We start from the raw sequence: 17,269 nt of genomic DNA on the forward strand, positions 1-17,269 counted from the left end.
AAAAACAAATCTCCAGGTTCATTATGACATCTATAAAGAGAGACTTTGCATTTATAATTTGGAAATGAGAAATGCTTCTTCTGACATTATCACCAAAAACATTAACAATGCAGGTGCCTTGTTTGCTTCTGTCAACAGGCTAACAAACCCTCCTGTGTCAGTAGCCTCTGAACTTCTATTCATCAAGGTCTGCAATGAATTTGCATGTGGGAAAACTTGTATTCATTCATGTTCTTTATTTTCTAGCAAGTTCTATTAGAGTGATTGCAGTATTTTGTGTTATTCTACATTAAATCATATCCTGCTTGATGCATTTTTCTGTGAATCATGAATAAAATCTTAGCTTATCCACCCATCTGAGAAAGCTGGAGCTGAGCTACAACAAGCGGCAGGTTTCAGGAGTGACGTTTCTGTGTAATTTTCTCGAGAGTCCACACTGTAGACTGGAGACTCTGAGGTCAGACAACTTTTTTTTCAACTTTTGTGATGAGATTAATATGATGTGAAAGTTATTGTGTTATTATTGTGTTATTCTACATTAAATCATATCCTGCTTGATGCATTTTTCTGTGAATCATGAATAAAATGTGATCTTGATGAAACCAGTTTGCTCAGAGTGTCTTCACTGGATCATCAGCTGCTTTCTGAGTCTGTTGAAGCTTCTGCTGAACTTTGTTCATTAAATGTCTGTTTGACTTTATTCTGAGCAGCAAGTCTGACAGAGACTCAAAGAAAACACAGCTCACATCATCATAATGAACATATCCTGAAGAATATTAGATCAACTCTGGATAATGATGTTTTCTGCAGTGACCACTAGATGAAGCCACAACTGATGTGGACTGAAGGAAACCTGAGCAGACTGAACTACAACAAGTCTGTCATAACACATTCAAATCTATTTCATCTGCTCCATGTTTACTTAACACAGTATTCAACTATAACTGAAACACCACTAATAACATATTTTAATTCAAGTCTTCACTCACCTTTAGTTTCCTCCATCAGAGAAATCTACAAACTTTCCTTGAAGCTGTTTGTGTCTCATGTTAAAGTTCAGGACAGTGCAGAAACTACAGGGCTGAAACTTATATTTCATTTGATTAAAAGGCAACATCCTCCCCAACTTTATTAATATTTCTGTTAGACTCTTCCCTAAATATGTTAAATAATATATATCTGTATATAATCTGTCTTTGTTCATTAAATGTTTGTTTCTCTTTATTCTGTCAGAGACTCAGTGGAGAAACAGACACCAACATCATATCTCATATTAAATAAAAGTATCATGAGGAATATCTGATAAACTGTTATATGACTGTTATTGATTTCTGTATTGATCACTAGATGGATCCACAACTGATGTGGACTGAAGGTTAGGTTCTTTATTACTCAACTCTTCACTTTAAAGGATGAGTTCACCTGTTTCCAGTGTGTCTTAAACCAACAGTCAGGAGCCCAAATGAACATTAAAGCTGTTTTTCTTGCTGTAATCATTCCTCCTGTTCATACTGACCATTAGAAGATCCCTTCATAATGACCTTACAATGGAAGTGATGGGGGACAAAATCTACAGTCCTCCTTCTGTGCAAAAATGAATCTCAAAGTTTATCTGAAGCTAATATGAAGCTTCAGCGTCCAAACAAGTCAAATCAAGTAGATATCTTTCAACATTACAGTCTTTTTAGTGCCAAAGTCTTTTTGTGGAGCTCATTAACATTTACAAACTCGGAACCAAGAGATTTCTGCTTCTGATTTCACAGATCTTGCTTCTTTCTTCTCTGAAAACTGTTAATAGTTCCATGTTTTTACTGCAGATGTGTTTGAGAAATAAACATTTAAAACTTCACATTGACTGTATTTTATTCCAGAGATGTTTGCTAAATAAATCCTTTTTAACACAGAGCTGTTTTCTTTATACTCGGAATCACTCTATAAAATGTTCATCTGAATTAGTGATGGAGCCTTTTTACCCAGCATGCATCACTGTCACATTAAATCCTCAACTGAGGACCTTCACATTGTAGATGAAGACAAAAAACAACCTTTACCCGTCTAGTTGATCTGATTATAATAAACAAATCCACCTTTATAACTGTGAATATTCTGCCTCATCACACCTCACTACAGCTATTAACTTGTATAATAAAACTGAAAAAAGCAAATGTCATCAAGAGTAAATATGGTAGTTTTTATTATTATCAGCCTGTCATATTAAAGGTGCACAGTGCAGACTGGATGAACTGTGGTTAAAGCTCCTGAAAGCCAAACAGAGAGAGAAACGTTCCAGCGTTCTCAGAGTGATCAGACTGTAAACTGAACAAACAGCTGTGGAGCTCCACCTGCTGGACGGAGGGAGTCACATGTTACTGACACAGAGGACAAATTTTTATCCTTTTTATTCCCTTGTCCTTAGGGTTAGGGGTTAACCACAGTCATAAATTAAATTAAATACAAAGCAGTTTTTCTTTAAAGAGTACAACAGTGTATATACATAATAAAAAGGAATACAGCAAGCTGTTTTACATAGACGACATTCTGTATCTTTAAAGGACACATTTTGTTTTCTTTTTGTAAAGTCTCCAGATTTTACAAACTGCACCATAAACGTTAAAAATCATTTCCTGTGAGTGGAAACAGAAAAGTGTCTGAGTGTGTGAATGCAGATTATAATCCTGTAGTTTATGTAGAAGGTGAATCTGGCACACGGCTACAGTCGGACAGGTTGGTGCAGTTCAGAAGGCTGATAAAAGGAACGCTGTGATTGGTTGCCTCGGGCGCTCTTCTGTTTCCATCATGACTGAATGTGTGTGAAGCTGCAGAGGAAGAATTAAACAGGTTAGAACTCAAACACCTCGACTACAACTTCAACTTCAAACCTGATTAGATTTGACTGCAGCTGTGAGTGAGAACAAGGTAAGACATGACTGTTTTATTTCTGTTTCACATCAACTTACATGTTATCAGTGACAGGAGTCAGGATGTGATTTTAGTGGTTAATGTGTAAAACATGAGTTTATATGAACATAGTTGCATTCAGGTGTAGAGTCACAGCTTCATCACAGAAGTTTTGTTTCAGCTTTCAGCTTCACAAGTGTTTGTTCACTTTAAACTGATGTAGAGCTGAGTGTAAAAGTGTGTTTTTATAGATGAATGTCTTTGTGTACATATCAAATCTTTAAATCTTTATTTTTTCTATTCAAATAGATTTTTAAAAACTCTGACGACTGAATGTTATGAACATTCTTTTATATTTTCATTTGATTTGTTGAAATGTGAATTGTATTAATGCAAACTAATAATTCAAAGCAGATTTTTTGTATAACAAAAACAGAAGAAGAAGTTGGACTATTACAGTTTTCATAATAATTCTGTTGATGTGTCAGTTTAAGTCTGATGTCATCTAACGTGTAGAAGCTCATATTTACATAGTTTCATTCAGGTGTAGAGTCACAGCATGTTTTCTGTTCTGCTGCGTTCACTTCCTGCAGTAACCTGAGGATGTGTGTGTGTGTGTGTGTGTGTGTGTGTACATCTTAGTCAAGTATATATATAATATATAAGTTAATATTGATTAATTTAATTGATTTCTTAACTACTTATTAGTTTAGATTAAGAGTGATAATTTATATTTTTCATTTAATATATAATTCTTTATCGACATATTTCATGATTCATTTAATTTATTATTATTATAAAGGAAACAACTCTCAGAGTCGTTACTGAGATGACGACGTTATCAATAAATCCTGAGGAATATGTAATAATCAATGACTTTGACTGCTGTTGAGAGATTTCTGAGTGAACAAAGATAAAGTTTTGTAGACCAGCACATGCAGCCAAGTTAGTGTTTCAATGACATTTCAGGAAATACTTTCATAGGAGACAGTTTTTATAAAGGTGACTATTCCCACTTTAATAACTCTTAATTAAAATATATAATCATCTAAACTTGACACACGTGAAGAGAATTTAACCTGTTTAAAAAAGGCTAAACTGCACTGAGATTGTTCTTGACACAGCTGCTACAAACCCAGTCCAACCATCACCTGGTGGTTTTCTCACTTCATCACCTTCATCTCTCTCGTATTGCATCTTAGTCAAGTAACTTTACATTACATGACACCTTCACACAGCAGCTGAATTACTATTTGGATAACAGCTTAAGGATGCCCCGTGGAGTTTTCTTGGAAACAAGCAAATGTTACGTATACGTTGAGTATTAATCATCCAAAACACATTGTGTTTATCCTTAAGGTTAAACACAGGTGTAGAGTCCTAGCGTCAATGGAGGCTGGCGGACGCCCTGGGACCAGGTTCACAGATGAAGGTACTCTCCACTTACCATAGGGAGTCTCAGTCAGTGCAGAGCCTGAAAGAACAAATAGGAATGTAGGTATGAAACTAAACTTTGTGAGTCTCCAGTGGAAATGCATGTGATTGATCATGGTTTACTTTAGCATAGAGCAGCTAAAGGGGGCTGACATGGCCTGTGGGAAATGCCAATAGATCCAGTTGTGGTGTAGTGTGGGAGTTGAAGGAATGGTCAAAAGTCATCAACTTTCACAAGTGTCATTTGAGCTAAAATGTTCATTCACTCAACAGTGGTGGTGAGAAATGAACTAAATGAGATGATACTTAGTTTTTGTATGAAGCAATGAGGGTTTTTTCATCAGATATGTGAAGGTGATGCTGATCTTATCACATTCAGACTCACAGCTGAACAGTGTGGACTTACCTGCTGAACTGATGTGTTTCCTCTTTAAATAGAATCAAAACTTATCAGATGAAACAGAGACACATATTAACATAGATGATCAAATCATTGATGGAAATCAAATGAACAAACTATGGGATAGTAGCTTAAGAAGCATTTATGTTTTACTGCAGGTCACACTAATACTAAGATGCATTTTATCTATGAAAGATGGTAAATATATACTGTATATACTTGCAAATGTGTGACCAAACTTCATAAAAATATTTGACAACATTTATGTGTTCAGCTGAATTTTAACTTTTTTTAGAATTTAATTTGTAAATGTTCAGTTGTGGTGCAGAGTCTAAATGTCTACTATATTATCATAGACATAGATTATTTTATAACTCAGCGTGTGAAAACAACAGAAACCCAGCTCAGTTTTTTCTGTTTCACTGTAATACACCTATCACATGTGCAGCATTAAGTAATTTATTTAAGCAGTGTTCTGCTCTGTCACTATGTGCCTGGTCATGTTTATAGCTTGCAGCTATTGTCTTATGTTAGGTTTTACCAAATAGTGTCAGTAATATTAGAGTCAGTGGTAAGTTGGTCACATTGTGACTCACAGCTGAACAATGTGGAATTACCTGCTAAACAGACTAGATATGTTTTTTTGTAATGTTGAACAAATGTCAAACATTATCAGATAAAACAAACACGGAAATAAACGTCAAAGATTTAATCTTAGATTAAATTCTCTTTTACAAAAGCAAAACATTCCAATGTGATGAACTTCTACATTTTACTTTGTATTTACACGTTTTAATTCGGTACAATACTTTTATAAAGTGCACTTAGGTACTGTACAGTGAGTGTCTAATTCTTTGGACTGTGCAGGGGAGAGTGAGTGTTTTATTTTACTTTTTATACACTTTGGTGCAACTTTTTAGTATTTTCCCAGTGCTGCTTCAGACTTGTCCAGGTGTATCTTGTGTGTATGCAAACACTTGTTATTTTGAGTCAAATACATGCAGCAAAGGGCAGATTGGGAATTCAATTCAATTCAATTTTATTTATATAGCGTCAAATCTTAACAGAAGTTATCTCAGGGCTCTTTTCACATAGAGCAGGTCTAGACCGAACTCTTTAATTTACAGACCCAACATTCCTCCATGACAGCAGCAAGGAAAACTACATAAATCTGAAAGTGGGTTTAAACAGCATTGGGACTTTTTGCTATGATGTCTAAGACTTTTTCATGAGTGTAAGTGGTAAAATAACTGAGATTCAGCCACTAAATATCATTATTTATGTTTCTCTTTGTTCTCTCAGGAATTTGCCTGTCTTTGACTGTGTTATTGATCAAACCAAACAGCCAATCAAAGGTCATGGTCCGTATTCAGAGTGACCAATCAAAGGAGTGGAGACATCAGCCACTGTTTATTCCATCCATCCATATGTCCACCCTCTGGACCGGCCATTATCAGTTGAATAATGATGTTTAATGATGTGACTGATGTGACAACACTGTGGTTAAGGTCTGGTTAGGATTAGGCACAAAAACCACATGGTTAGTTATAGAGAAAGATCATGGTTTGAGTTAAAATAAAAAACAAAACAAAATAAAAACAGCTGCAAATGTCCCAACTTCTCACCAAAAACACTTGTTTTTGTCAGTTGAAACAGGAAGTGAGAATTTGTTTGGCGATGGTCTCAAACCATCTAACTAACTGTCTAACCATCCACCGACCCCTCCTCCTCCCAAAGAAAGTCAGCTTGTATAGATGTCATGTGACCTACATCACTTTAGAAATGTTGATATGATATGTATAATGCACATTGAAATGTAGATATTTAATGTTTCCGTGGTTTTGTAGGAGTTTCTAGCACTGTTAAGCAGCAATCATTAAAGCTAACATTGTTTGTTTACCTTTGAGCAGCAGGGGACAGTTGGTTTGTGTTGGCCTCACACAGGGCACCATGAATGTGGGAGTATTAATACTTTATCACTGAATCACCTCGTTATTGGGGGCACCACCTCCTTTTTCCAGCCACACCTAAAGCCCCTAGAACAAAGAAATTGAATATTCATCAATAATTTGGTGTGAAAACCTTTAGAAAACACCGTAACTCCTCCCGTTTTATCCTAACTTATAAAAGCAGCCTCAAAGAGGCCTCAAAACTCTACCTGCTCTCTGAGAGCAATACTGCAAACCAGAGGTGAAGTTGGCCTAAAAACTCTGTCAGAGGAGCCTGAAACTGCTTGATTCTTTACCGGCATTCAACACCTCTGCATCTACGAAGATGCCACAGCCCACAGCTGATCCGCTGGACCTGCCAAGATGATGCCTCTAACATGACAAAACACCTCAACAGTAAGGCATAACATGGCCTTTTGATCGAGGGTTGATACTGAATAATGTTAAAATTAAAGAATTTATTTAGAGAGGTTGAATTAGCTTTCCCTTAGCATTTCCTGGTGCAATACGTTAAGACTTGAGTCATGCACTTCGAGCCACTCTTGCTGAATAATTTTCTTTATTATTTTTATTATCATTCATAGACCTTATTTATTTATTTATCTTACTTTCTTTTTATTTATTATTTTCTGTATGTTATCTTATGCTTTATCATGTATCCACAAGATGCATAGAACCATAAATAAATGTCTTCATTTATCCTAAAAGTGTTTGGTTGTTTCTTTGAGCTGCAGTAAACAGAGGTCACTGTTTGGGACAAGAACCTACGATTATGAGACTGATTCATTGATTAAACTGAACAAGGGTTAGTGCTCCCTCTTGGCACTAACAAATCCTAGCCAAAAAGGAGGTGGTGCCCCCAATAACAAGGTAATTCAATGATAAAGTATTAATACTCCTACAGTTTGCAGAAACGTACAATGGCAACGTTTTATTCTGGTGACCAGGCTGGCGAGGGCGCTGATCCCCGAGGGGATAAAACTACTCTCTGAGACGGGACTTAAGACCTCAAGTGCTTCCAAAGAGATAAATTGATATTCCTGATCCTGTAACTCATTTCAAAGTGGTTTTCTGAATGTTTCTTAATGGTTCTGATATGTTCAGCTCTGTTGCTTTTCACTCAACAGATCTAATCAGAATGCTCAGCTCATTTTCTCTTTATATGAGCTGCTAAACATGGCTGATATTATATTCACAGTCAAAGTCTTTAGGCCTGTTATTCTGTGTGGACATTATAGCTCATTACACCACAACAAAAGTGAAAAAAGCAAAGGTTGGAAGATAAACTGCTGAGAGACAGTCCTGGGAAGTGCGATGTAGAGTCAGACCGTCTACATTTGAAAATCTGATTTTTAACGGACTGTAAACTCAGTTTGACAGGAAGTGACGGGGACTCTGTGTGTTTCTGTGTCCACAGAGATGTTTGCAGCCAGAACCAGAGCAGTTGTGAAGAGTCTGGGTGCCCAGGGAGATCTCATCCCCAACGAAAATGTCAATGAGAAAATTGAGATGCTGACTCTGGTCAAAGCCAGACAGAAAACCTTCTGGCCGATCATCAAATACACGATCATCGATCAAACACTGTTGGACCTGCTGGAGGAGCAGGACTTCTCCCCAAGTGTGTATTCTGACACAACAATACTGTAAACAGCAGTGCAAGTACCTGAAACACATAAAAATACTTCATTGCATGTAGGAGTCCAGTATTTAAGATACAAGTATCATCAGCTTCATGTAGTTAAAGTATCAGTAAAAATAAAGTATAAAGTATTATCGGCGGTAAAAGTACACAAAAATTATCCACAGTAAAAGTACATGAGTATTAAAAGTATACAAGTATTATTTATATCTAATATGATCATCATGTTTTTTTAATGTAAAATGAAATTCTTAACTTTCGCTGTCACATAAATATATGTGTGTATTAAGTAGCATAAAATGTAAATACTAAAATAAAAGTACCTCAAAGTTGTACATCAATAAAGTATTAGAGTAAATGTACTTGCATGTGAACGACATGTGAAAGGGAAAGTACTTCAATCAGTGCTTTCTGCTTTGGTACTCAAAAGTTATGAGATATTTAGTGAAAATGATGCAATATGTGTAAAAAGCTCTGAGATACTGAGGTAAAATGTTCCTGCAGAGTTCACAGAGGAGGTTCTAACAGAGGATTTTAAGAACCTGAGAGACAGCTATGGTGGAGGCTGTGCAGCAGCAGGAGTTGATGCACCTGAAGTCAGACTGCAAGTGTCTGCAGCGGTGGACACTGTGGACAAAGCGTCCTCCATCACTCTGAAGAAAAAGACTGTGGACATCGAAAAACTGAGGAAGAGCTGCTGCGACAAGTACGTCTCTGTTTGTCTGTTTGTCTCTGCTTTGTTTCCACACATGATGGTCTCTCAGTCAATCATTGGTGAGAATAATGACTGAAAACTCAGCAAAGATCTCACATGAGAGTAACTAAGTCTGAAAAACTAAATTCTTTGGAACACGTTAATAATAATAATCTATTAGTATGATTAGGAAAAGAAGCTATTTAGTAGACAATGTCTTTTTATCATTTGTTGATCTATTCTTACTTCTCATACTGCAGTACAGTCTGGACGAGTATATTTTCCATAAAACCTTTCTTCTACAAAACACTTTGTCAGGATTCAGACCTGCTAACTACTGCTCTCATTTGGTTCAGATTTGCTCCTCCATAAAGTCCTTCAGAGCAGATTTTAAAAGGCTTGAATCTTGGTTTAATAATCCCATTTTTAACGATGTGAGCACTTTATTAGGAACACCACACTAACACTGGGTCGGGTCCCTTTACTCCTAAAACAACCTCAGTTCTTGGTTGCATGTATTCCACCAGATGACGGACATGTTTAGGTTCTTGTTATGATGATAAAAACATCATTATATGTATTTCCTGTTGTAAAAAAATTAAACATACTGTAAATGTTCAGAAGCACTGCTGTGACCTGTGTGCTCGGCTGAAATGATCTAAAACAAAAGACGCTGTCGGTGTGATGTCATCGATTCGTTTAGTTCCTTATTCTTCAAAAAATCTTTTGTCCTTTTGGGAAATTAAACTTTTAAGTCGGTCTGTAATATGACTTCAACTCCTTAGAGATTGAAAGAATATGAGAAAATGAAGGAAATAACACATATTTCAAAGTTTTTGTTTTTTAAAGCTGTATATGTGTTCACTACTTGTGTGTGGTGGATACTAAGTCACACATATATAGTGATAATACATTGATAATAACATCAAACCCCTCAGGTTTACATGAAGTCACATTGATTTGGCACAATGATTGACTTTAGCCTGATATTTGAATAATATGCTTTTCCCAACATGGATGTTTGGAAAATTTGCTGCTCATTTATTTCATATTCACATGATATTTGTGTAATTATTATAACTGTATAATTAAGAATATATTAAATTAAACAGAGATTCTGTTCAAGTTTCATTAAATATTAAATAAATCATTAACCCTCCTCTTCCTCGTCCTCCTCCTCCTCTGACTCTCTTTGCAGGAAGATAAAGAAGAATATGGTGGATGCTCTTAAACTGAAGGGGACGGAGAAGCTGACTTTTGTTTACCAGATGGTCTCCAACATCGTTCCCGTCACGATTTCTGGCAAAGCTCGAAAGGGCGGCTCGGTGTTGGCAGTTGGTAAAATATTCCCCACGCTGTGTGTGACGGTGAGTGTTTGTGTCTCTGAGCCACAAGTGACTTCTAACTGGCTGATGATCGGCGTCAAAGTCTGTTTCATTCAGAACAATAAACAAACATAATGTTTTCAATTCAATTCAATTTTTATTTATATAGAGCCAAATCACAACAAACGTTATCTCAAGTTTCACATAAAGCAGGTCTAGACTGAACTGTTTAATCTACAGAGACCCAACATTCCTCCATGAGCAGCAGCAAGGAAAAACTCCCCTTTAACGGGAAGAAACCTCAAGCAGAACCGGACTCTAGGTGGCGCCATCTGCCTCGACCGGTTGGGTTGAGAAAGAAAGAAAGAAGGAGGGTGGAGGGGGGGTGACTGGAAATCCTGGCACGTAAGACGTGCAGCTCACACAGGCTGTGTGTCCCAGGTGTAAGACTTCTTTAAGCAGCCTAGTTGGGATGAGGTCTAAGAGACAGGTTGATGGTTTAGATGAAGAAATTGTTGAAGTTCAGGAAGGTCAATTGTAGAAAAACAGTCCAAATATATGTCAGGATTTACAGCTGTTTCTAAGGTTCCTGAGTTTGTGGATAAATCGGTGCCTGTTGAGGGCAGGAGGTGGTGAATTTTGTCTCTAATAGTTAGAATTTTATCATTAAAGAAGAGAGAGTTATGACTCTTTGTCAGCCAAAGTGCTGAAAAGGAACCTAGAGCTGGTTTTATTCTCTTCTATTAATGCTGAGTAATAGGCGGCTCTGGCATTACAGAGGGCCTTCCTATATGTTTTAAGACTATCCTGTCAGACTAAGCGAGATTCTTCTAGTTAATTACTTTATCTGTACTAAGGACTAAGTTTGATAAAAACTCTTAGAAGACATGTTCTTCATGACACAGCCAGGTTTCAGTAAGACAAAATAAATATGATCTGAGATTAGATCATTTACTAATACGGCTTTAGATGACAGAGATCTAACGTTCAAGAGTCCACATTCAATTCTCTTATTTTATTGTTGCAGACGTGGTTTTAATTTTTATTAGATTTTTATGAATGACTCCTCTTCTGTTTACCTTAGATTTAATAGATTTAAGTGGTCGGGGGACAGACACAGTCTCTATGTGGTTTGGGGACAGACACAGTCTCTATGTGGTTTTGGGGACAGACGCGGTCTCTATGTGGTTTGGGGGACAGACACAGTCTCTATGTGGTTTTAGGGACAGACACGGTCTCTATGTGGTTTGGGGGACAGACACAGTCTCTATGTGGTTTGGGGGGACAGACACAGTCTCTATGTGGTTTGGGGGACAGACACAGTCTCTATGTGGTTTGGGGGACAGACACAGTCTCTATGTGGTTTTGGGGACAGACACAGTCTCTATGTGGTTTTGGGGACAGACACAGTCTCTATGTGGTTTTGGGGACAGACACAGTCTCTATGTGGTTTGGGGGACAGACACAGTCTCTATGTGGTTTTGGGGACAGACACAGTCTCTATGTGGTTTGGGGGACAGACACAGTCTCTATGTGGTTTTGGGTGGGTAACTGCTCTAATGGAAGTGCAGAGAAGCGTGTAGGACTGCAGCTCTGCCTCCTGGTCTCAACTCTGGGTTTTCACACTGTCAAGATTCATGTTCAGGCAGAAAAACATCATGTAATGTAGAAGACAGACAGATTTTTACCAGAAGAAAAGAAAAACTGGTGATTCTCAACAAGCAAACAGTCAAGAACAACATGAAGACGTCGTCCTGTCCTCAGGTTCTCTGTCAGTGGAGCAGGAAACATGGGCAACAAGATGCAACAAAGGTCCCTGACTGGACTCGAAGCAACGTTGTGGTAAACCTTTAGGCCAACAGGGTCCCAGCAGTCCATGTTCTTGTTCAGGTTGTTTAACATCGCTCATTTTATTACTAATTTATCCAACAATAGTGATGCTGCACTGGGTCACATGTTCCTTCATCATGAAGAGTTTGGTCACGTTAGTTTGTTTAGAAACGGCTCCAAAGACTAATAACAGCATCATGTGTTCAGTCTCCAGAGAGTAGTTCTGTGTAAGGCAGACGCTACTGAGCATGTGCAGAAACACGGTTCTGTTAACAGCTTCACCAGCTTGTTGTGCTGCAGATCGACCTCTGGACCTCACATCAACAGACCCTGAAGTGCAGTCTGATCTCATTTTCAGGTTGTTGTATCAATCAAAACACTAAAAGACGAAAAAGAACTGTTTTCTTTTTCCAGTAAATTAATTTCAAATGTACTTACAATCGTGACCAAACTCTTCATGATGAAGGAACATGTCACCCAGTGCAGCGGTGTGGCTCGCTGACGTGTTTTTAATAGTTTCTGAACAACAACGGAGGAATCAGATATATCAGGCTTTCATACACACACAATACTTATTAGTAGTTCAGTTCAAATACAGAAAATCAGCAGACTGATCCTTTACATCTGGTCTGGATTTTATCCTGATATGAGACACCTGAGTGTAAACGGTCTCAGTGATGCTGCTGTGTTTGTTCCTTCAGGGCATCAAGAAGGAGGAGACGAGCTTCACTGTTCCTAAAGACTACACCTTCGCTTACGGCCTGATGGAAATCACCACCAAGGACGAGACTCTGGGTGAGACACAACTCTGTCTGTGTTACTGCGTCTCTACTCAGCCACAATAATCATGTTAGTGCCGTAAATCACATCTGTACAGTTTGGACACGTTCATTTAAAGAAAGGACTAAAGGTTTCGCTCTCTGTGTGTCCCCAACTATTTATCATTAATAATCCATCTATAAAGAGTTAATACATCACTCCATCACTTCATCACCCCATCACTTCATCACTTCATCACTCCATCACTCCATCACTCCATCACTCCATCACTTCATCACTTCTTCTTCTCTCTTGTTCAGGAATTCCTCCTCGAAGCAGGAAAGTCAGACATTATAACAAAGGTCTGTTTTTAGTTTTCTATCAACTTTTAAACGGATTTTACTGAGAAATGAGAAGCTCAGTTCTGTTGTTTACTGCTCATCTCTGTCTTCACTGTCACACTGATGCTGCTGTTGTTGACTCCTTCTTATATCCAATAACTTATAAACTGTAACCATGGAAACCTCGGCAGGATGGTGGAACATCAGCTCAGACGGAGACGGCGAGGACTGTGAGACGCTGCAAAAAGTGAAGGAAGGTCAGTTTGTCTTAGACGTCTTCACTCTGTCACCTCATTTCTATCATATTCCAGACCTGAGTTTACGAGATTCTACATCATCAACTCATCGCCTGAAAGACCTTCATCATCATCATCAGTTTTTTTGTGATTATTGCGGCCACAAATGTTTGATTTTGCGGCAGCTTTTCTCAAAAATTGCGATGTTTTATGTGCTTTTTCTGCAGTAAAATTGCAGGAATTGCAGATCAGGATCTGGTTATTATGAGGAAAGTTTAAGTTTGTTATCAATCATCATTTGATAAGACAGAGGCGTGATGATGCTTCCTGATTTAATGAGCTTTATTTTTTTAATTTCCTCCTTGCTTTGAGACACTGGGAGATATTAATGTGACAGAATAAGTTGGATGATATTATTATTAGTTTAATCAGACGTCCTGAGGTTGATATGTTGATGGATACAGCAGGAGGAGGAGCAGGAAAGAGCAAATCACAGTGAGCAGAATAGGACAGTGATCTCAACAGCAGACGTTTCCTTATGGAGAAACATCCTACAGGCCTCTGTGAGCAGAGACTGGAACATGTCGTCATATCATGCAGGAAATGCTCTGAGGAAAGACGACATTGTTCATTTAATTAAGATGATCAGAAATCAGTATAAAAAGTATTCTGGAAGTAAACGAGGAGGCCTGAAGATGCTCAGTAATCAACATCATGTAAAAATATTTCTAATTTTCCTGACGGAGTGAAAAGCTGACATCAGATGCACATTTAGCATCGTTACATCGACCTTCGTTATATTCTGTTGAATATTTACGACTTTACTCACTGCTGATGTTTTTCCTGCAGAGATAAAGATGAAAGCAGATCTTCTGCAGCCGCTTGCAGATCTTCATGAGTCGAGCCGTCGTGATCTGCTGAAAACACTCAGTGAGCTTCTGGACGACAGAGACGCTCTCACTCTGCTGGAGGAAACAGTAAGACCACAGACGCTAAACTGTCCAGCTGTTGTTACAGACACGTCTGAACTATCCTCCTCCTCTGTTTCCTGTCTTCAGCTGGATCAGAGCAGTAAAGGAGTGTTTGAGCGTCCACAGTCTCAGGTTGTGTCTTCATTCATGGATCTTCTTGATGCTGCTGAAGCCTCCACCTCTCAGAAGGATGCTGCTCACCTGCTGGTCAGCACCATGGACAGTAAGGACCGACACACTACACACTGATTTGACTGAATCTACAGCACATGATGAATAAAATAAAGACTTTTTTCTCCTCAGCTCTACCAGACGGTATTCCAGCAATTCTTGTCAACTGCAGCCCTGAAACACTGAGAGTCCTGAACCAGATGGTTGGTCTCACTAACATCTACATTCTTAGCATCAGAACATCTACATGATCAGCCCAAATAAATGAAACATCTTTCTCCGTCTGTCTCTGTCTTGTCTTGTTGTCCAGGTGAGCAGTCTGAAGGAGGACGCTCAGGTCAAACTCCCAGAGTCTCTGCCCGTCTCCCTGCAGGAGGAAGGAGAGCTCCGCTGGGCGGCCGAGCTCCTCTGTTTGACCAATCAGACGCTGGAAGAGCTGAGAGATCACTGGGACAGACCAGAGTTCTCACCAGAAGTGATGCTGGAGCTTCTGTGTCTCGTCGTGCAGGGACTCAGCATGATGCAGCCTGAAACACACTCATAATGTAGTCTGTTCTTCTCTTATTATAGAGTCAATATTAATACAACAAACACAATGTGCATCAAAGTTTATGTCTCTTCTCATAACTCAGTTAAAGTGAAATACACAGACATCACAGAATTTACTGTTTCCGTCACGCTGTGGATAAATGTTCATAAATCTACTTAGAAATCATAGAAAAAAACACTTTGAATGAATTGAATGAATGAATAAATAAATAACAGATTATTTGTATAAGTGCAGCTCATCCATACAGCTTCACACTGAGTAGAAGAAACTCACCAACTGTTCCAACCTGAGTCAGCTGTAACACCTGAACACCGAGTGCTGCAAAGAAAAGGCTTAAAAACATTCAAACCTTTACTCTTGTAGTTTATACTTTGCTTCATCAAATGAACTAACTGACACACAGAATGTCACATCAGCATGAGAGGGACAGACTTTTTAATGTAGATCTGATATTCATTTAAATAAATATCCTCCTGTTTGGTGCTCCAGCTGGAGGCGCTCACCTCAGCCTGAACATGCTTCATGTCAAACATCTGGCCCATCCAACACGAGATTACAAGACAACACAGAACCTGCATCGTCCTGTAACACAGACTGAATACAAAACATGTACAGAAGCATGTGGAGAAGCTGACTGACAGAACTCTGATATTTGAATAATAAGCTTTTGCCACCATGAAAGTTCTTGCGAGAGTTCAATTGGTTGTTTATATTTGTTATCGGAGGCATTCCCAGCTGTTAAATTTCAGAGACCCCCCCCCCCCCCCCCCCCCTCAGTTTATTTTCTTGTGTAATTTAGTTTAAAGGGTTAATTTGCATAATTAATTCATCTAATGGGTTAAAATTCAACTGCATAAAAGTTAATGTCTGCAGGTGATGTAGATCATTCAGAATGTCTTTCCAGGATACAGTGATAGTGAGTTTCTATTTTATTCAGTGTTGTTTGTGGATGTGCTGTATAGCTCCCACCACCAGGTTATGCTGTTGAGTCAGAACAAGTGAGTTGTGAAGGAGAAGAAGAAAACCATTGTTGTTGTTGTTGTTGTTGTTGTTGTTGTTGTACATTGAGGTTGAGAGAAGAAGATACTTGTTTTTAGCAGCAGAGAAATGGAAATGGCAGACTGTGAGAGGAGGAGGGAAGGATGGAGGGAGAGATAGAAAGGAGGAAGAGGAGGACTCCCTCCATCCAACAGGTGGAGCTCGACAGCTGTTTGTTCAGTTTACAGTCTGTCAGCTCTGTGTGAAGCTTCATATTATCTTCAGATAAACTTTAAATACATTTTTGCACAGAAGGAGGACTGTGGATTTTGTCCTCCATCACTTCCATTGTAAGGTCATTATGAAGGGATCTTCTAATGGTCAGTATGAACAGGAGGAATGATTACAGCAAGAAAAACACTGACTGTTGGTTTAAGACTCACTGGAAACGTGGTGAACTCGTCCTTTAAAGTGAAGAGTTGAGTAATCAAGAACACATGAAGCACTACTTTATGTTTCCTTCAGTCCACATCAGTTGTGGATCCATCTAGTGATCAATACAGAAATCAATAACAGTCATATAACAGTTAATCAGATATTCCTCATGATACTTTTATTTAATATGAGATATGATGTTGGTGTCTGTTTCCCCACTGAGTCTCTGACAGAATAAAGAGAAACAAACATTTAATGATCAAAGACAGATTATATACAGATATATATTATTTAACATATTTAGGGAAGAGTCTAACAGAAAAATTAATAAAGTTGGGGAGGATGTTGCTTTTTAATCAAATGAAATATAAGTTTCAGCCCTGTAGTTTCTGCACTGTCCTGAACTTTAACATGAGACACAAACAGCTTCAAGGAAAGTTTGTAGATTTCTCTGATGGAGGAAACTAAAGGTGAGTGAAGACTTGAATTAAAATATGTTATTAGTGGTGTTTCAGTTATAGTTGAATACTGAGTTAAGTAAACATGGAGCAGATTAAATAGATTTGAATGTGTTATGACAGACTTGTTGTAGTTCAGTCTGCTCAGGTTTCCTTCAGTCCACATCAGTTGTGGCTCCATCTAGTGGTCACTACAGGAAA

General features: G+C 38.2%; 1 protein-coding gene across 1 annotated transcript; it reads left to right on the forward strand.

The window, feature by feature from the left end:
* The first annotated feature begins 8,094 nt into the window (after window positions 1-8,094).
* Window positions 8,095-15,935, forward strand: LOC121886183. Its single transcript, XM_042396117.1, has 10 exons — window positions 8,095-8,299; window positions 8,825-9,026; window positions 10,213-10,381; window positions 12,871-12,964; window positions 13,249-13,290; window positions 13,461-13,526; window positions 14,355-14,482; window positions 14,564-14,699; window positions 14,780-14,850; window positions 14,958-15,935. Exons 1-10 carry the CDS (start codon window positions 8,101-8,103, stop codon window positions 15,189-15,191), a joined length of 1,341 nt encoding a protein of 446 aa, XP_042252051.1. The 5' UTR covers window positions 8,095-8,100; the 3' UTR covers window positions 15,192-15,935.
* Window positions 15,936-17,269: the final 1,334 nt, after the last annotated feature.

This window comes from Thunnus maccoyii, chromosome 19, assembly GCF_910596095.1.
Source record: "Thunnus maccoyii chromosome 19, fThuMac1.1, whole genome shotgun sequence".
NCBI lineage: Eukaryota > Metazoa > Chordata > Actinopteri > Scombriformes > Scombridae > Thunnus > Thunnus maccoyii.

Excerpts from the sequence above, each read along its gene's own strand:
- LOC121886183 (XM_042396117.1), top strand. The coding sequence starts at position 8,101 with ATGTTTGCAGCCAGAACCAGAGCAGTTGTGAAGAGTCTGGGTGCCCAG. Across the intron at positions 12,965-13,248 it reads CACCAAGGACGAGACTCTGG|GAATTCCTCCTCGAAGCAGG; the intron begins GTGAGACACAAC and ends TCTCTTGTTCAG. Across the intron at positions 13,291-13,460 it reads AGTCAGACATTATAACAAAG|GATGGTGGAACATCAGCTCA; the intron begins GTCTGTTTTTAG and ends AAACCTCGGCAG.